Source organism: Pholis gunnellus (genome assembly GCF_910591455.1).
Source record: "Pholis gunnellus genome assembly, chromosome: 10".
Lineage (NCBI taxonomy): Eukaryota > Metazoa > Chordata > Actinopteri > Perciformes > Pholidae > Pholis > Pholis gunnellus.
In genome coordinates, this window is record NC_136537.1 from 25317172 (window position 1) to 25337738 (window position 20567).

General features: G+C 40.5%; 1 protein-coding gene across 2 annotated transcripts in view; it reads right to left on the bottom strand.

Moving 5' to 3' along the window:
* Positions 1-2437: 2437 nt before the first annotated feature.
* The window catches only part of dgkq (diacylglycerol kinase theta), a 21579-nt gene continuing 3449 nt past the window's right edge, over positions 2438-20567 (bottom strand). For both annotated transcript variants that reach the window (XM_079167372.1, XM_079167373.1), the window contains exons 2-23: positions 19482-19561; positions 18138-18237; positions 17269-17354; positions 15229-15360; positions 14160-14313; positions 13376-13444; positions 12293-12393; positions 11284-11498; positions 11106-11196; positions 9970-10024; positions 9549-9610; positions 9318-9468; positions 8513-8551; positions 7849-7964; positions 7292-7443; positions 5974-6122; positions 5706-5884; positions 5146-5246; positions 4906-5052; positions 4694-4805; positions 4416-4568; positions 2438-3528 (exon numbers count right to left, since the gene is read on the bottom strand). In XM_079167372.1, coding sequence (XP_079023498.1) covers positions 3427-3528; positions 4416-4568; positions 4694-4805; positions 4906-5052; positions 5146-5246; positions 5706-5884; positions 5974-6122; positions 7292-7443; positions 7849-7964; positions 8513-8551; positions 9318-9468; positions 9549-9610; positions 9970-10024; positions 11106-11196; positions 11284-11498; positions 12293-12393; positions 13376-13444; positions 14160-14313; positions 15229-15360; positions 17269-17354; positions 18138-18237; positions 19482-19561 — 2546 coding nt within the window. In that variant the 3' untranslated portion in view covers positions 2438-3426. The remainder of the gene's footprint in view (positions 3529-4415; positions 4569-4693; positions 4806-4905; positions 5053-5145; positions 5247-5705; positions 5885-5973; positions 6123-7291; positions 7444-7848; positions 7965-8512; positions 8552-9317; positions 9469-9548; positions 9611-9969; positions 10025-11105; positions 11197-11283; positions 11499-12292; positions 12394-13375; positions 13445-14159; positions 14314-15228; positions 15361-17268; positions 17355-18137; positions 18238-19481; positions 19562-20567) is intronic.

Below are 20567 nucleotides of genomic sequence, written 5' to 3' on the forward strand. Positions count from 1 at the left end.
CTGAAGAACAGACAAACCTCCACCTGGTCTGCTCTCGGGGGGCGGGGCTTAATGACCACAGGTAGTTCTAACGCTACGAGGCACGACGGACGCAGAGAAGCTGGAACAAACTGCACATTTTGTAACATTGAACAACAAATAGAGAGTAGTTCATGACATCGATGGAGGATGTTTAAACACATATACATTTACAGAGCTTTACTGTTGTGGATGCACGAGGAAATATTTGCTCAAAAAGCGTCAATATTCTGCCGTTTGAAACTAAATTTGTATCATTTATCATCGTTACTCATCGAGTCGTTAAAGGAGAAAACACTTCTTTGGAATAAACTGCTTTTCTTAAATCTGAAGACGAGACAGCTGGTTGTTCATCTTTTATCTCGTTAACTTTATATTCCTGAAAATCTGTTTTTTTTGGTTGATTTCAGTTTATTTCCATTAAATTCAAGTTGCAGAGAAGAGAAACTTTTGGTCACTTTCTTGTTTGAGGTTGTATTCTTATATTAAGGAGTCCAAAAGTCCTGAAAGATGTTATTTTGATATCTTGTACAAGCAAGAAAAAGACATTCTTTAAGGACTTTAGGGCTTCAAATCACGCAGTGGTAAAAGAAAGATTTCTGAATCCAACAAATACCTCGAGTCTAATCAAAAACTTCAAATGTCCCAAGTTTCAAGAATCTGTAAGTTGATTTTTTTCCCGAGCAGGAAGTCATTCTAAAAAGAGTAAGAGCAGGATCATGAAGTATTAACAGGTTAAAACGTGTAAAAACCAGCAGTTGACATTATTTACCAGCTACAGGCTGACTCATTATTGTGAATAAACAGGAGACAAAATGCTGTAAATACACAACACTCAGAACTACAGTACTTCATGCATGTAATAAAACACTGTGACAGCATGTGTACAGTTTAAACTACTACATGTCAGTACACACAGTACTGTGGACTGTAGGAAACACTTAAAGTAACAGTTAATGCCACTGATGTATCTGATCCACGTTCATTCAAAGCCAGAAACTCTCACTCTCATCTTCATTCATTAAAGTCATTAAATGTGGAGAAAACAGTCTGCATTCAAACTTGTTGTTCCAACAATTAGTCCTTAAATAAGTTACATTTTGAATGAAGTTTGAGGCTTTGAATAAAAACAAGATCCTTGAATCTAGAATCAAACACAGATTTTTAACATATTATTCTAGCACCAAATAACATCAAAATGAATCAGTTAATGCAGTTAAAAAAACTGAATATTACATCCAAAGTACAGTGATCAAATACTGTTGTGGCTACATGAAGAGCTGAGACCTTCAGCATAAAGTCCTTTAACATCTGTTTCTTTACGTTCTGCATCTGGAATGTGGACGAAGTTCTTCATTCTTTAAATCCTCCTTCATATAAACTGGCAGCTGAAGCTTGTCTTTGACAAGTTTTGTTGTGGCAGCAAATAAACAAATTTTATTATTATTATTATTAACTTTAGATTAAAGTTGTATCATATCAAATATGATCATTGTTGTAGATCTGGCAATGATGTTTTCCTTATTTTAGTAATTGAACCCTTTATTTGTTCTTCAAATTAAGTTTTGTTTAGGCAACAAGCTTGCTAGTAAACTAGCCTATTAGCTTGCAAAGTTAGAGTTGTTTCCAGTTTAGCTTAGCTCGGAATACAGCTAGCTTTCTAGCTAGTGGCTGGTGCTACCTGTGGTTACAGTGCCACCATTTTTGCACACAATATTAGTAAATCTATACTTTTGATTTACTCATTTTATTTTCCTCTAAAATTAATTGAGTTTTGTTTTAATTTTGTTTAGACAAGCTAGCAGGGCAACTTGCTAAAAAAGCTAGTAACATATCCTTAATTTACAAATTAAGTTTTGTTTCAACATACTAGCAAGCTAGCTAACGTTCAAGAAAACGCTAACCACCTTACAACCTAGTAATGGTGCTGTTATATAGCTAATTTTTTAGCAAATGTACGGTGCTGCCTTTAATCACAATGGCAAAACTTTTTGAACATTTGTAACGTGACATTTTCTCTTTCTGTAGTTCCACGGCTCAGCTAAACTCAGTTTAATAAGACTCAACTAGCTAACTGCTCCCAGAGAAGACGGGAAAGAGATAACGTCAGTCATACATCACAGCTGAGTATGTTAGCATTAACTGAAAACAGTGTAAAGCAGCGCAGTTTCCATCATAGCAACAACACCATCTGTAGCGCGTCACTGTTTTTTTAGTTACATTTTGCAGTCTTTATAAGAAATTTGGACAAATAAAATAAATTCTGTTGAGAAAATAACACAAAATAACGGTATATCGGTAACGGTAAAAGTAAATATTGGCAAGTTTTACAATTGCGTTTTGGAACGTATAATTCAGATTATTTGTCGTGATCTCAATCTTAATTAAATCAACTAAAAAGACAGATTTTGTGACAGTCTGGTCATGATTTCTTTATTATGTCACAAAAGATATGTTCTCAATCTTGTGCACAAGTTATTCTCTAGTTTGCACAAAATCAGTTGGTGTTGCTGCCAAAGTAAAAGCTTCACACTTTCCATCTGCAGAAATACAAACTGTGCTTCAGGCTTTACAGTTTATCTTCACTTTAACACTTTTTTGATGTGACTTTTAAGTATTTTTTACTTCTTTGACTCTTTCCAGTTACACACAGTGGTTCCAGAGATGTCTTGTTTGATTTTGCGTGCTCATTAGCTCATTAGCTTCGGAGAGCTTCACTCTCACATGAATGTTGTGTGAAACCAATGTAACGAATACATTTCACAGAAGAAGAATTATTCAGCCTCCGAGGAGATTTGTGGTTTAGATAAACAAAATGTGGTTGCAGCTTCTTAACTAAACTGCCTGTCTTCAGGAGTTCTCCTGTTTCTTTATATTCTCTAATGACAATATGATTAAGGTTATAATCACACTATAGCTGCACATTTAATTAATACAACTAAAGTTATTAAAACGAATCAACTGACATTGAGTCTACTGCTACTTACTGTACATATACAGTCACATCTGGACAGAAATCTACTTCTGTTAAATACTTTTATAGATTTATTTTGTTCAAACTCTGAAGCTTATCCATACTGAGAAGTTACCTGTTACTCTTTTTTAAGTAAAAAAGTTCAGTTGCTGAATATTAACTATGAAATCTATGAGTGATAAGTGCTTGGTCAGCAGGATGGAAATGTGATCCCAACTGGACCAAACTTGAGGCGATCCAGGACTTCCTCCCACCGCGTGCAGGCTGTAAACTTTAAACCTCCTTCAGTCTCCAGGTTGATCTGCAGCCCATCAGCGTCGCTACGAAGCTCCACGAGTGAGCTCACAGCTGGCTGATGGAAAACAAATGGCCTCCCAGATAGCAGCAGGAGGCAGGTAAAAGGCAGGATGCTGATTTATTTTTAGGCGGGTTGGTCAGTTTCCTCCGTCTCTGGAGGACGGACTCTCAGAACGACCGTCCTTTGAGCCACCTGATGACTTCTTCTGCTTCTGCTTGGACTTCCTCAGCATGCGAACCTGCAGACACAGCAGAGGAACAAACGTTGTGTAAATTAGTACAGATAAACTACAGGATTACATACCAAACTACAGATAAACTACAGGATTACATACCAAACTACAGATAAACTACAGGATTACATACCAAACTACAGATAAACTACAGGATTACATACCAAACTACAGATAAACTACAGGGATACACACCAAACTACATATAAACTACAGAGATACACACCAAACTACAGATAAACTACAGGGATACACACCAAACTACATATAAACTACAGAGATACACACCAAACTACAGATAAACAGGGATATACACCAAACTACAGATAAACTACAGAGATACACACCAAACTACATATAAACTACAGAGATACACACCAAACTACAGATAAACTACTGAGATACACACCAAACTACAGATAAACTACAGCGATACACACCAAACTACATATAAACAGGGATATACACCAAACAACAGATAAACTACAGAGATACACACCAAACTACATATAAACAGGGATATACACCAAACAACAGATAAACTACAGAGATACACACCAAACTACAGATAAACTACAGAGATACACACCAAACTACAGATAAACAGAGATACACACCAAACTACAGAGATAAACAACAGGGTACAGTACAGGTATACTCAGAAGATACCAAACTATGAACAAACAAGAGGTATACACAGAAAATACCACAATACAGATACATCACATTTTCATGTGAAAGGCTATAAAAAAAGAGAAGTAAATGAATAAACGGGAGAAGAAAAGGGACAAATAAGAAGGAAGGATAGGAACAAGGATAAAGACAAAAGACAGAGAGTAAAAGAAAAAACACTCAACAAAAACACAAACTACGGGTGCCCTTTGGGGACAAACCTTCGGTCCAGCAGCAGAGATGATGATGTGTCCCGGCGGTTGGATCCACGGTTCTCCGTCCACCTGGACATGTATGGGTTTGCTCACCGTCAGCCTGATGTAGTTCCCTTGAGCAATACGGATCCCTGAGCGCAGACCGCTCTGCACCTGGCCCTGCGCACACACACACACACACACACACACACACACACACACACACACACACACACACACACACACGGTTGAAAGCTCTGGAAACAGCCAATAAGTGGAGTCTTGAGTGTCGTGACTTATCTCACCATGTGGACGACGCCGGTGACACCGACCACCTCCAGCAGCCCGTCATCGATGCTCGGTTTCCCATGGCGAACATCGACCTCTGACCCCCACAAGTCAGCACCAGAACCCCAACTACACACACACACACACACACACACACACACACACAGGAAGGTGAGTGTGCGCTCATACTGACTGTGGGTGAGGAGTGTGATGTGTGTGTGTGTGTTACCTGGGTATGTTGAGGAAGATCAGCCCCTCTATGTGCGGTAACGGGACGTTCTGAGCGTCCACCTGCAGCTGCAGCTCTTGGTGGAGACTCCTGGTCCAACTGATCTTCTGCAGGCCGACCTTCACGTACACCCCTTTGTTATGGAACCTGTGGGATTTGTATAAAATAAAGGTTTTAATTTGCAAATGTGTCGGCTCCGTCTGAGCGCCCCCCCCCCCCCCGAATGAGCTGTAGTTTTACCTGCTGGTGAATTTATCGGGGTCGTCCTCTCGGGCCTGGTGGAAGTCGAGGCTGACCTCCGCGTCGATGCCCAGACCGAAGTAGTTGTTCATCTGCACAATCTGAGACACAAAGACGCTTTAAAGACAATTGTAGACGTGTAGAACACACATTTCCTGTTAACATTTTTAACAATGTACACTGTTAATTTATTAATTATCATGGCATCATGAGTATCAGGGTCACTGTTAGAACATAAATACTAAGATAAAGTAGCATTATGAGAAACATTCATGTTATCTGACCACCCTCAGTAACAGCATTTGCTTTCAGTATCATTGTTAAATACATTTACATTTTTATAATTTATCTTTTTATTTATTTGTATTCATGTTTAATTAAACATCCATGCAGATAATGTGTCAAATATGTTGCAGGATCCACCGGTTCACTTGCAGATTTGCACGTCGTGGAACCGTTAGCTTGTTTTTAGCAGCCTTGAAGGACTGTAAGCTAACGCGGGAGAATGGATTTGGACTATTTGCCCCGTCTGTCCTGCAGGACCTGGATCTGGACCAGACCTTGGGAGGCTCCAGGAAGCCGTTGTCCTTCCCGTCTTCAGAGACGTCCTGGGCGTCCAGCAGGATGGTCCACCGGTCCATCAGGACCTCGTCTGCCTCGTCCACAGAGACCAGGATGTGGTGGGGGCTCTCGCTGCTGTAACCGGCTCCCCAACGCAGGACTCGAGACAAGTCGTTCCCTGTCGAGACGGGAAAGACTTTAGTACCCGTGGACACTGAACCTCAAAACCCCGGCAGCACGAGTCAAGTCAGTGAGCGTCGGTCTGACCTGTTCCCAGCGGTACGATGCCGATGGGCGGCTCACGACACACCAGTTTGTGCCGGACGGCCTCCAGCACTCCCAGCACCCAGCCCACCGTCCCGTCGCCCCCACAGACCAGCACCCGAAACCTGGGAACCTCCCGGAACGTGTGGAGGCTGGAGCGGAGAAGACGAACATCAGACACATTTTTTTTTTAAATCAGACGTCACAGTTTAAAGGCCTGAAGAGTTCATGAAATAGACAACATGAACTTGACTCATCGACGCCATTAAGAGTCACCGTGTGATGATGACATAAGAGGTCAAAGGTCACAGCTGCAGCTTCTACTTCCCACAGACTGTATTTAAGAAGTGGACGTAGTTGTCGTGACGTCATCCGTTGGTTTGTGGACTGATGTTTTTGAAGCCTCAAATTCAGCATTTTGACAATCGCCATCTTGGATTACGGCCGTCACCATCTTGGTTTTTTGCAACCAGTGAACAGGAAGTGACCATATCTGGATTGAGGAGGAGTGACGTAGAGACGCCGTATACGTCTCTGGTAGAGACCTGTCAATCACCCTGTAGCCCCGCCCCTAAAGCATCCCCTGCTTTATGGTCTGTGTGACTCTAAATGGACCATCATTTACTAAATGAACATCATGCTGTATTGAAGAAGACTTGAAACTAGAGATTGAGACCATAAACTCATGTTTACAATGTTTACTGAGGTAATAAATCAAGAGAGAAGTAGAGTCATTTTCTCATAGACTTCTATACAACCAGAGGAGTCGCCCCCTGGTGGACATTAGAGAGAATGCAGCTTTAACACTCGGAGGTTGCCGCCTATCTGAACTGAGGAAAATACAACGTTGAAAAACTGGATGTAAAATATGACATTTGTGTTTATCACATAGAAATAGAAAAAGAGTAGAATCATCAGGGTTTTACAGTAGCTTGTCTTGCTTTGTCTGTTTTTAAAGGTGCTTTATAAATAAAGTTATTAATTGACTTTCCCATTCAAATTAACGTAGAATTAAGGGTTTATTTTATGTCGTTTCAGTTTAGGTGTTCAGTTTTAGTTGTGAGTTAATTTTGTTCTATTTATTAGACGTAGCGAACTCGCCGCTCACAACGCAATGCATCCTGGTACTTGTAGGCACGGCCGACAGCAGGAGAGATCAATACAGCAGCAAATGTAATTCTTCATTTACCATCAGAACCGATCAGACAGACAGAAAAAGGCGGCGAGTTTTCCTTTTAAATGTGCAGCAATAAATAAAAACCTCCTGCCTGAACTTCCTGTAATCATCATCATCATCATCATCATCGTCGGTTTCTCTCACCCAGCCAGCGGTCCTCCGTTGGAGATGTCAAAGACCTGATGAGGGTTCAGCAGCTTCCTGAAGCCGTAGAGGAGCTCTCGGCCCTTCATGCCGCCGCTCTTTGGGTTCACGAACACGAGCAGAGGACAGACGTCTTCTCCCAGCTCGTTGTTCTGACAGACAACAGCTACAGTTACTCATCTTACTAATAACAACACATGAAAGACTCAATAAAAAACCTGTGTGTCAGAAACAGCGTTCGTAGTGTCATTAATAATAATTATCTTGATATATATAGATATATATAGATATATAGATATATAGCACATTTCATACAGACTATGTAGCTCAGTGCTGTACACATAAATAAAATAAAATCAGAAAAACTTTTACAGATAAAATAAATATAGTTTCTTATCGTGCACTTACATTTGAAGTATAATTAGTGAGTTCAACAGATGAATAAAAACTGGGAAACATTAAAAAAATAAATAATAAGAGAAAAATAAATTAAAATGTTTAGACATAAAAGTGTTTAAATACATAAAAGATCATTTGGAAGATGAATTGATTGTCACCTCGATCTCTGGAATAACGAGTGAAGTGAGCGTCTTGTTGTTGACGGTCGTGTCTTTAGCCAACATGTAGATCCTCTCTGCTTCAGAGAAACACGAGATCTGCAACGCCACCGCACCTAAACACACACACACACACACACACACACACACATATATATACAGTATATATATATATACAGTATATTTCTTCTCGTGCTACTTTATGCTTCTCCTGGACTTCTTTTATCTGACAAACTTTACAAATTAAGATTTTTACCTGCAAAAAAGAAATGTAATATTAAAACTAACTAAAGGAGCGGAAAGCAGGAACACTTATTTCTGATGGAATTTGCATCTTTTTCTTAAGAATTATGAGATAATTTAAGGCGATTCAGGCTTTTAAGGATTAAAAAAAAATGTAACTTGTTATAAGGAGTTAAAGCCGAATAAATGTTGAGAATCACAAAATACTTTTTAAGAGACATTTTCACTTTTTAAGAGAAGCAGATAAGATACGAGGTAAATAAATAAAACAAAAGATTAAATATAAGAGTAAAAATATGAATTGCATAAGAAGTGATACTAACAGAAGAGCCTGATAGAGAATAAAATAGAACAGTTATATTTCACATATTAAATTATATTTCACATGATGATGATGTCAGAGATGACCCTTAAATCTCACCTTGACTGGTGTAGACATGGCTGACGGTGACCAGGTGACCTGCAGAGACAGACAAAGTGAGGAGAACGTGTCTCAGGTCAACGTGTCTCAGCTCAACGTGTCTCAGGAGAACGTGTCTCAGGAGAAAGTGTCTCAGCTCAACGTGTCTCAGGAGAACGTGTCTCAGGAGAACGTGTCTCAGGTCAACGTGTCTCAGGTCAACGTGTCTCAGGTCAACGTGTCTCAGGAGAACGTGTCTCAGGAGAACGTGTCTCAGGTGAAAGTGTCTCAGGTCAACGTGTCTCAGGTCAACGTGTCTCAGGTCAACGTGTCTCAGAACGTGTCTCAGGTGAAAGTGTCTCAGGTCAACGGGTCTCAGGTCAACGTGTCTCAGGTCAACGTGTCTCAGGTCAACGTGTCTCAGGTCAACGTGTCTCAGGTCAACGTGTCTCAGGTGAAAGTGTCTCAGGTCAACGGGTCTCAGGTCAACGTGTCTCAGGAGAACGTGTCTCAGGTCAACGGGTGAACGTGTCTCAGGTCAACGTGTCTCAGCTCAACGTGTCTCAGGTCAACGTGTCTCAGGTCAACGTGTCTCAGGAGAACGTGTCTCAGGTCAACGTGTCTCAGGTCAACGTGTCTCAGGTCAACGTGTCTCAGGTCAACGTGTCTCAGGAGAACGTGTCTCAGGTCAACGTGTCTCAGGTCAACGTGTCTCAGGTCAACGGGTCTCAGGTCAACGTGTCTCAGGTCAACGTGTCTCAGGTCAACGTGTCTCAGGTCAACGTGTCTCAGGTCAACGTGTCTCAGGTGAACGTGTCTCACTCACTCTTGATGCTCAGCTGTTCCTGGATCAGCTGGACGTACTCGTCTTTGGACAGAAGGGGGGTCAGACCTCCGATCAGCAGGCTCACCTGCACCGCTTGCTTCCTGTTCTCCACCACGTAGAAACGAGTCTGGTTCATCTGACGCAAAGACACCTGGAAAAAAATCAATCAATCATGTTGATCTCCTGATCTCCTCCTCCTGCAGGACTTCAGTGTGTTACATGTCCTCCTACCTTCCTGATCTCCTGCAGCTTGTCCTGAATCTTCTCCTGAGGACTCAGCGTCTGTCTCTGAACTGGAGGACAGACATGGAGACGTCACAGCCTTCACCGATGAGTCATCATCACACAGTTTTCATAACTTTATTTAACTTTTCTTTTTTTACACATTATGGGATTTTTTACAAGTCATACAGCAAAGACTTCAGAGAGTTTAAAGGACCATAAATAAAAAAATATATTTTAAAAATAGATGAATGAATTTAAAATAAATTAAAAAAAAATATATATATAAAATATAAAATATAAAATAAAAAATATAAAATAAAAAATATAAAATATAAAATATAAAATATAAAATATAAAATATAAAATATGTAAAATAAAATAAAAAATAAAAGTTTGTGTGTCCTTTATTCTTGACGTCAGCGCTCACCTTGCTTGCTGCTCATGTAGACCTCCATCAGGCTGAAAGTGGACGCGTCTTCCTCCTGAAACAACATTATTATGTTCACTTCACTGTTTTCAGGTGAGGTGAAACGGTCACGAAGAGTCGACCAGGTATTTAAAGTGTTACTTTAAAAAAAGGGGGAAAAAGCTGTAAAAACGCAGTTTTAAATAAAGAAACCATTGATGTCATTTAATTTACCCAAAGCTAACAGAGGAAAAGAGAAAAGGCAAATAAATGTACATTTAGTACTCGTGGGAGAATTAGGTCATACTTTAATGTTAAAAAGGGAAAATAAAAGGAACTAAATACTGAAATATTTGATTGGTATTGATATTTGAAGATTATTATAGAATCATCTTTTATTGTATCATTCTGTATCTTACAAATGTTACTTATGTATTTGAATCTGAATATACACAAACTTTATTATATAATAATATAGTTTGACTGAGAGCTCTCAGATACGACCAGCAGCTGGTTAGCTTAGCTTAGCATAAAGACTGGAAACAGAGGAGAACAGCTAGCATGGCTCTGAACAGAGGAAATAAAATACCAGTAACACCTCGTTTAGTTTCATCTGCACAGAAACTAAAGTGTGAACGGTTTTGGTGTTACAGGATCTCTGGACTGATGAACTCGAGTCATTTTACTTCCTATGCCTTGATTCTTGTCTTTGTTTAGCACCTTTATAAACTTTCCTTCCTCCACATTCACAGTATTTGATCTTTCAGCATAAACTCAGCTTTAAGTCTGACTTCATTTTGTTAAATTTAACAAAGTTTAAAGCAGTCAGCGACCCAAAATACAAGAGAAATAACACAAACACCTATAAAGATAAAGAAAGTGTGGTGATGATCACTCAATATATTATCATAGAACTGTTTAAGGCTGTACAATATATTTAACTTTTTACAGACAAATGCAGCATCAAATGTTAAAAATGCAGCTCATATATGTAAAGTCACTTTATACCAATTTGTTTTTGTGACTTTTTAAAGTCCACGTGTGGCTGCAAATTAGTGACAACATTAATAATTTACAATAGTTCCAACAGAATGTGTCAGAGTGAGTTACCTCGCTGGTTATGTTGCTATCAATAAAACATAAAAACATAAAGTCACCTGTCTGTGGAGCAGAGCGAGGACCTCGGAGACGACTGACGCTGCTGAGCTGTTTCTAGAGACGGAGACGGAGACGAAAGCTGCTCCCGACCTGAAACACGCAGCCGGTGAGACCGTCAACACACCGGGAGGAGAACCAGTACGCCTGAGCCCAATGAAAGGGAGTCAAGTTCCTCACCTGGGCCGTCCCGCGTACACCTGGATGACCTCATGGTCTCTGGGTTTGGCCCTCAGGAGCCAGGCGTCGCCGCCGTCCTTCAGGGAGCTCCGGTTGTCGGTTCCGCCGTTGCGGTTGAGGATGTCGTCGCTGTGGAGACGCTGCACGCCGCCGACCTCCTGCAGCTCGAAGTCCTGAGGCTCGTCGGGGAGGAAGAAGGTCCTCAGAGCCGCCTCCTGCAGGACGACACCGGTACTGCAGCGTTAGCCCAAGACTCATGAATAAATATTATTACAATGATGATAATCATCATGGTATTAAATTCAATTATTACAGAATAAATCATTATATTATTATTTCAATTATTAAAAAAAGATATTTACATATATATATATATACTATAATAATGTCATCTATCTGCTTTGTTTTTATCATGTAAAGCGCTGTATAAATACAATTTATTTGTATTATTATTATTATTATTATTATTAATAAAAATACATACAAATATTATATTAAATTCACCTCAAAATAAGACATGTAATTAAAAGGATTAGGAATCAATTTCTGTATTTTTACGCACCAAAGAACACAAAGAACAATATTTAGTTTTGTATTAAATATGAAAGCAGAGTCACATTTAAATAGAGTTTTCATCAGAAACTCTTTGGCTGCCTTTACTTTGGTCAATGTTCTATTTCAACATCTTTTTTATTAGAATAGTTTAATTATAAACCTGTCAATCAAAATATGAATTCAACTATTTTCTCCTCTTCAATCTCACTGCTGTGACGTTACATTCTCCATTAAATTACTTAGAACCAGCTTTTACAGAATTATAATTACCTGCTTTTATTTGGAAAAACAAATGCCTATTCCTGAAGTTGCCACTAGAGTGTTTGATGACTTTAAGATCCTTAGATGTAGATAGTAGTAGTAGTAGTAGTAGTAGTAGTAGTAGTAGTAGTAGTAGTAGTAGTAGTATTTGTTGTAGTAATAGTGTGTGTGAAATGTTTTAGGAAGCTCTCACCACAACTTCCTCATTCGTTGTGGCTCTCATGATGGAAACCAATCGGAAGCCGCCGCGTTTCACTGCATCATCACCGTCAAACACCTTCAGAAGCTGTTTACCTGTGAGTCACACACACACACACACACACACACACACACACACACACACACACACACACACACACACACACACACACACACACATCATTATAATTCTCTTATAACCTGACTCTGGAGGTCTAACCTGACTCTAGTGGTCTAACCTGACTCTAACCTGACTCTGGGGGTCTAACCTGACTCTGGGGGTCTAACCTGACTCTGGAGGGTCTAACCTGACTCTGGAGGTCTAACCTGACTCTGGAGGTCTAACCTGACTCTGGGGGTCTAACCTGACTCTAACCTGACTCTGGAGGTCTAACCTGACTCTGGAGGTCTAACCTGACTCTGGAGGTCTAACCTGACTCTAGTGGTCTAACCTGACTCTAACCTGACTCTGGGGGTCTAACCTGACTCTGGGGGTCTAACCTGACTCTGGAGGGTCTAACCTGACTCTGGAGGTCTAACCTGACTCTGGAGGTCTAACCTGACTCTGGGGGTCTAACCTGACTCTAACCTGACTCTGGAGGTCTAACCTGACTCTAGAGGTCTAACCTGACTCTGGAGGTCTAACCTGACTCTGGAGGTCTAACCTGACTCTGGGGGTCTAACCTGACTCTGGAGGTCTAACCTGACTCTGGAGGTCTAACCTGACTCTGGGGGTCTAACCTGACTCTGGGGGTCTAACCTGACTCTGGAGGTCTAACCTGACTCTGGAGGTCTAACCTGACTCTGGAGGGTCTAACCTGACTCTAGAGGTCTAACCTGACTCTAGAGGTCTAACCTGACTCTGGGGGTCTAACCTGACTCTGGAGGGTCTAACCTGACTCTGGAGGTCTAACCTGACTCTAGAGGTCTAACCTGACTCTAACCTGACTCTGGAGGTCTAACCTGACTCTGCAGGGCCTAACCTGACTCTAGAGGTTTAACCTGACTCTGGAGGTCTAACCTGACTCTGGGGGTCTAACCTGACTCTGGGGGTCTAACCTGACTCTGGAGGTCTAACCTGACTCTGGAGCCGCCGGCTGACCCTCTTTAGACGCAGCAGCAGACTGATCCACATCATCCGAGTTATCTGAAAAAAACATTTCTGTGAGTCACCAAAACCTGGAAAAACGTTACAACATATATTTATAGTGTTGTTCATTATTGTTACTTATTTAGGTTTGTGTACATTATATTTTGAATTCGCACTTTTGTTTTCATGTTTACTTTTGATAATCATTGATAATCTTTGTTGTTTATATTTTTATATATTTAAATCAATAATAAGAGCTCTACTTCGTGCTGCACCTCAGAATACATGAAGTTTATCTTATTTTAATGCATTTTAAACTTAAACTATAAACAGTAGTAGTCAATGTAATTGTCCTTATCTTCCATTCTTTAAACAACTTAAAGGGACAGTACACCTGCTCCTCGTAGAATCTCACTCTGCAGGTTTTCTTTTGGTTTAATGAACTTAAATTTGCTAAATAAGATTTTCTGAAGTCCTCCTTTAAATCTGTTGAAACTTGCAGGGACTCTGGTCTGAGGGTCTAGAGGTCTGCAGGTCTAGAGGTCTGCAGGCTGAGTGCAAAGACTCTAAACATGTTTGTTTGAAAACGAGCCTCACAAACAAAGTCGTTCACATCGGAGAATTCGTGAGAAAAAACAAACTAATTTTTTTGGTTTCTCGGCTCAGATGAAGAAGCGAAGCTTTCAGGAAATGAGCCGAGTGTTTCTGCACCACAGAGGATGTGGTCTGGAGCTGTGTGTGTGTGTGTGTGTGTGTGTGTGTGTGTGTGTACCCAGGTCCTGGCTGCAGCTCTCCATGACGCGGTAACAGTGCATCTTGCTGAAGTTTCTGGAGTCGAGGCGGACGCAGGCCGGATGCAGCATCATGCAGCGCAGACGTCCCAGAGTGCACTCTGGTGGCACGCTGAGGTAGCACGCCGTGTGGCTCTGCAGAGACGAAGAGACAGGAAGACTCGTTTATAGAGACACAAAGACTCGTTTAGAGACATGAAGACTCGTATAGAGACATGAAGACTCGTTTATAGACATGAAGACTCGTATGGAGACATGAAGACTCGTATATAGAGACATGAAGACTCGTATGGAGACATGAAGACTCGTATATAGAGACATGAAGACTCGTTTATAGAGACATGAAGACTCGTTTATAGAGACATGAAGACTCGTATGGAGACATGAAGACTCGTATATAGAGACATGAAGACTCGTATGGAGACATGAAGACTCGTATATAGAGACATGAAGACTCGTTTATAGAGACATGAAGACTCGTATGGAGACATGAAGACTCGTATATAGAGACATGAAGACTCGTATGGAGACATGAAGACTCGTATATAGAGACATGAAGACTCGTTTATAGAGACATGAAGACTCGTATAGAGACATGAAGACTCGTATGGAGACATGAAGACTCGTATAGAGACATGAAGACTCGTATGGAGACATGAAGACTCGTTTATAGAGACATGAAGACTCGTATAGACATGAAGACTCATTTATAGAGACATGAAGACTCGTTTATAGAGACATGAAGACTCATATAGACATGAAGACTCGTATAGAGACAAACTTGTATTTTGTATTTTGCCAGGACTCCTGAAAACTACCGGGTCCAGGTTTTCCTGTCTGTCAGTTAGTTTGTTATGACGAAACACAAAATTATTTATATATAAATTACAGGTCTACAGGTCGGCAGGTTTAGAGGTCTGCAAGTCTGCAGGTCTAGAGGTCTAGAGGTCTGCAGGTCTAGAGGTCTAGAGAGCTGTAGACCTGCAGGTCTTAGGTCAAGAGGTCTGCAGGTTTTCAGGTCTGGTGTGATGCGGTTCAGCTGGTCCTCACCGTGACGCCGCACCACTCACACCTGATCCCCGACAGGACGTCAGACGAGCCGCAGGAGCGCCGACACACATCACACCTCGCCGCTGACGCCAGGTTCCCCTCCCTCCAGTGGTGGTGAAACGTATCCTGCAGCTGCAGAAAGTAGATCCCGAGTGAGAGGGTGTTAGAGAACTGAAAAGAAATATCAATGAGCATCACTGCTGTTCCTTCATCATCACCACCATCATCATCATCACCACCATCATCATCATCATCATCATCATCATCACGCTGTAGTTTATTCTGACTCAATCACACACACATACACCAAATGTGGATGCATCCGCCGCTGAAAATAGTCCCGAACAAATGCACTATTTCCTCCTGTTTGTTTGATAAAAACTACAAAGACCAGCTGTTTCAGGGAATCATTGATAAAACCACATATGTGTGTTTTTAAATATTGACGTGTCCAGTAGAACCAGTCTGAACCAGCCATCAGCAGCTCTACAGGAGCTTCACACTATTGATTTTTAATCAGCATCTGTGAACCGATTCCCCCCCACCCCACGCACACACACACACACACACAGGAAGTCTTTGATCAGAGAGTGTGGGACCGCTGCAGGTGTCAGGTGATCAGTCAGACTGTTTAATAACACTCAATCACATTCATTGATCTGACTACAGCTTCTTCCCTTCCGCAGTCGGGCTCATTAACAGAGCCCGGGACCCCCACTGACCGTCATCCCCAGGAAAAATTCCTACCGGTCACTCCCCTGCATCCCTTCGATCCGTATTTCACTCGACACTTTTACACTACACATCTTACTTGTTTATAGTCCTGTTATCGGTTCGTTTGTGCACTTTATTTTATATTTCACTTTATTTTATATTTCATCCTTATTCTATGTTTCACTTTATTTTATATCCCGATATTAATATTATTTTGTTTCTACTTGCACTGATTGTTGTTGTTGTTGTTGTTGATTGTTAAATGTTAAGCACCTTCCCGTCATGTCAAATTCCTTGTATGTTCAACATACCATGGCAATAAACGGTTCTGATTCTGATTCTGATTCTGATTATGCTGTAGATCGTTTGTCAGTCACCATTTTGGATTACGGCCGTCGCCATCTTGTTTTTTTTGCAACCAGTGAACAGGAAGTGACCATATGTGGACTGAGGAGGAGTGACGTAGAGACGCCGTATACGTCTCTGGTAGAGACCTGTCAATCACCGTGTAGCCCCGCCCCTAAAGCATCCCCTGCTTTATGGTCTGTCTGACTCTAAATGGACCATCATTTACTAAATGAACATCATGCTGTATTGAAGAAGACTTGAAACTAGAGATTGAGACCATAAACTCATGTTTACAATGTTTACTGAGGTAATAAATCAAGAGAGAAGTAGAGTCATTTTCTCATAGACTTCTATACAACCAGAGGAGTCGCCCCCTGGTGGACACTAGAGAGAATGCAGCTTTAACTCATGAAGCTCTGACTTCACTTATTTTATGTTATATATTTTATGTTGTCCACACAGAGATATGCGTCTTTTACTGATATGACTCATAACATGTTGTCGTATCATTATAGCTGCCTTTATAGAAACATACAAACAAAGAAACATGTACTAAAGCACACACAACCACACACACATTACACAACCAGACAGGAACAAGCAACATATTGCAAAACTCAGACATTACAAAATGAATTTATTGCACAACCAACACAACTACGAGCAACAATATTTAAAATTCCCATGTAGGTAGACAATAAGTTCATATCGTCCACACTAGAGCTGGGGGATATGTCTAATTCATTTAATTAATCTCAGTTTGTAATAATCAACTTTATTATTTTTTTAGACCTAAAATATATTATGTTTCAAACATGTTTTAGTTTTCCTGCATTTACCGAATTAACTCTCTCAGTCCGTCCGTCATCATCAACTCTCAGTGTCATGACTTAGTGACTGGTTGTTGATTGGTTGTTGTAGAAGTGCACGTTATTTAGTTGTATCTTCTTTTACAGACTTTACGGTAGCAGGACTCACCTGCTCCAGAGTCCCGTCCGGGTGAGGACTACGACAGTCTGCGCAGCTGAAGACGGCGCAGTCAGCGTGGACATGCAGCTCACACACTGAAACACACAGTTTTATACTGTATATACATTTATTTATACATCTATTTATTATATTTGCATATGGGTCAACCTATTTACATATTTTAATTAATTGTATGTATCTTACTGATTTTTAAAACAAAATGTTATTCTATATTGATCAATTCAATTATTTATTATTTGTATTGCTTATTTTATATATATATATATTTATATACAGCAGAAAAATAGAAAATCTACATTCACAAAAAAATTCTTCATGAAATGGTATATAATGAATCATTTTTTGTTAACATAGATTTTCTATTTTTCTGCTCGTCACCTGATCAGAGAGCCACGTGGAGCCAGTAGAAATCTGAATAGAACACCTTTAATAAACACATAACTGAGGAAATAATATGATTGTATATGTAATAATAAAATACATGTAATATACATGTATTTTATTTTCCTTCTTTCAGTTATCATGGTTTATTGACTTACAGAACGTTTTGCTTTTAAAAACAGACTCCAGAAAATGAGGTCCCATAAATAAAGGACCGTTTCTGTTGCAGAGTTCAAGGGAAGGTTTAATAAACAGACAAGTTGTTCATTTAAAAGTAATGAATTTGTACTATTTATATTATTTTGTATATGTGTATCTGAGTTGTACAAGCTGAAAATGATTGAAATAAACTAAACGAATCTCTCTGCAGGTCTGACTTTGTTGTCTCAGCACGTTTTTATTTGGTTTATGATTCATAGATAATAATCCGACGCCGGTTGAAACTGGTTTAACTGGAGGATGAAACTGGTTCTGACCTTCGCAGCGCAGCGCCGAGTTCCCCTCCGTCTGTTTCCTGCAGACGCAGCAGAAACGTTTCTTCTGGCCGGCGGGTCCGAAGCAGTGAGCAGCGGGAACCTGCAGGGGGCAGCGAGGACGCTCGGTTAACACGCCTGAAGCTAACGCTAACGGGAAAAAACCGACAACGTGTTCGTCCTGAAGCAGGAAGAACTCAGTGAGAGGATTAAAACAACTAAAACATTAACAAGGAAATAAAACAGTAAACACGACAGTTTAAAAAATACCAAGAGTATTTAAAGGAGGATGGACGACAATAAAAGATCAGTAATTAAAAAAAGCTTTTTAAAACACTCGGTTTAGAGTGAATAATGGCTCCAGAGAGGATTAGGATTATCTGTAGGCCCTGAATGTGACAACTAAAAACAACATGACATGTTACACAACAGCATGACGGGTCAACATAAAGCACCAGGTGTCGTGGGGGGGGGGGGCCAGAGCTCGGGGGCCCCGAGATCTGAACCGTGAGGGCCGGCAGCTGGTTTTCACCAAAACACATGAAGACATTAAGAAGGCAGCGTAAAGGAGTCGAACTCGCCATCAAATAAACAGATAACTAGCCTGTTTATGTATTTATGAGTAACACGGAAGTACAAGTGTGAAAAAAAAGGAAAAAAAAAAGTTTTAACTCCCCAAAATACAGCATTTAAACAGTGTTTTATTTGAGCACAGTTACAGGAACACAAGTATCTTAAGGATACAATAGAGTTCTGCAGGAATCCTAAAAATAGTCCTAAAACATGACTCAGCATTTTTTCACTTCCTGTTCCCTCGTCTTGAAGTTGATGTGTTTATTGAATGTGGAGTAAAAAGTACAACATGTACCCCTGAGATGTAGTACAGTATAAAGTACAATATGTACCCCTGAGATGTAGTACAGTATAAAGTACAACATGTACCCCTGAGATGTAGTACAGTATAAAGTACAATATGTACCCCTGAGATGTAGTACAATATAAAGTACAATATGTACCCCTGAGAAGTAGTACAGTATAAAGTACAATATGTACCCCTGAGAAGTAGTACAGTATAAAGTACAACATGTACCTCTGAGATGTAGTGTCTGATTACCCGTCCTCTCAGTTACTTCTCACTCATGCTTGCAGCCGGTTTATTGATCGGTGCAGCAGTTAATCCGGTCTATTGATTGGTGCAGCAGTTAATCCGGTTTATTGATCGGTGCAGCAGTTAATCCGGTCTATTGATTGGTGCAGCAGTTAATCCGGTCTATTGATCGGTGCAGCAGTTAATCCGGTCTATTGATCGGTGCAGCCGATCAATAAACATGAGTTTGTTTTACTCACCCGGACCAAAGACGGAGTCATGCAGGAACAAGCTGAGCGCAGCGTCTTCAGGCATTTCTCGTGACACATGAAGTTACACACTGGAGGAGGAGACAGAGAGGACAGTCAGAGACTGCTGAGCAAGGCACCAACACTGTCAGGTTGTAGGTTCGATTCCCCACAGTTCCACTATACTACTGATCTGAATGTTACTGTGTTTGGTTGGGTTAAAACAAGAAAAACAGCCCAGATTTCATGCTTCATGTTGGCTGTTCTTATCATGAGGAACTGGTTATCTGATGTCCTTTTTACCCACAATGCTGTGCAGTCTGAGGTTGGTTGGATTACATCACCTTTATTGCAATCTACGACTCACAGTCAAAGGGAATAAGAACTAAGAGAGGAACTAAAAATGGAGGCAAACTAATTCTACACTCAGTGAATAAAGTCATGGGTTTGTTTTCAATTTTTAACTTTGTGTTGAACATCATTTTTGGACAAAAGAGGCGTTTGTTTTAAAATAATTGCTAGAAATACAGACGTCAAACGACAGGGTTTAGAGACAAGACCAAGACTTTGAGGGGTTGAGACTGAGACAAGACCAAGACTTTGAGGGGTTGAGACCGAGACAAGACAAAGACTCTGATGGGTTGAGACCGAGACAAGACCAAGACTTTGAGGGGTTGAGACCGAGACAAGACCAAGACTTTGAGGGGTTTAGACCGAGACAAGACCAAGACTTTGAGGGGTTGAGACCGAGACAAGACCAAGACTTTGAGGGGTTGAGACCGAGACAAGACCAAGACTTTGAGGGGTTTAGACCGAGACAAGACCAAGACTTTGAGGGGTTGAGACCGAGACAAGACCAAGACTTTGATGTGTTTAGTCCTCTGTTCACGTGGTCTACCACCAAGTACTGTACTGGTTTTATTACTGTAACAGTAGTCAACAGTTTCCTGCAGATAAAATCTTGTTTAACCTTTATTTAAACACAGAGAGACACTTTGAGGAACAAGAGGTCTTCACAGAGCTCATTGGAGCGTTCATAGTTATCAGTACTGATTATGAAATGACGGACAAAACTACCAAAATAAGAGCCCGGTTATA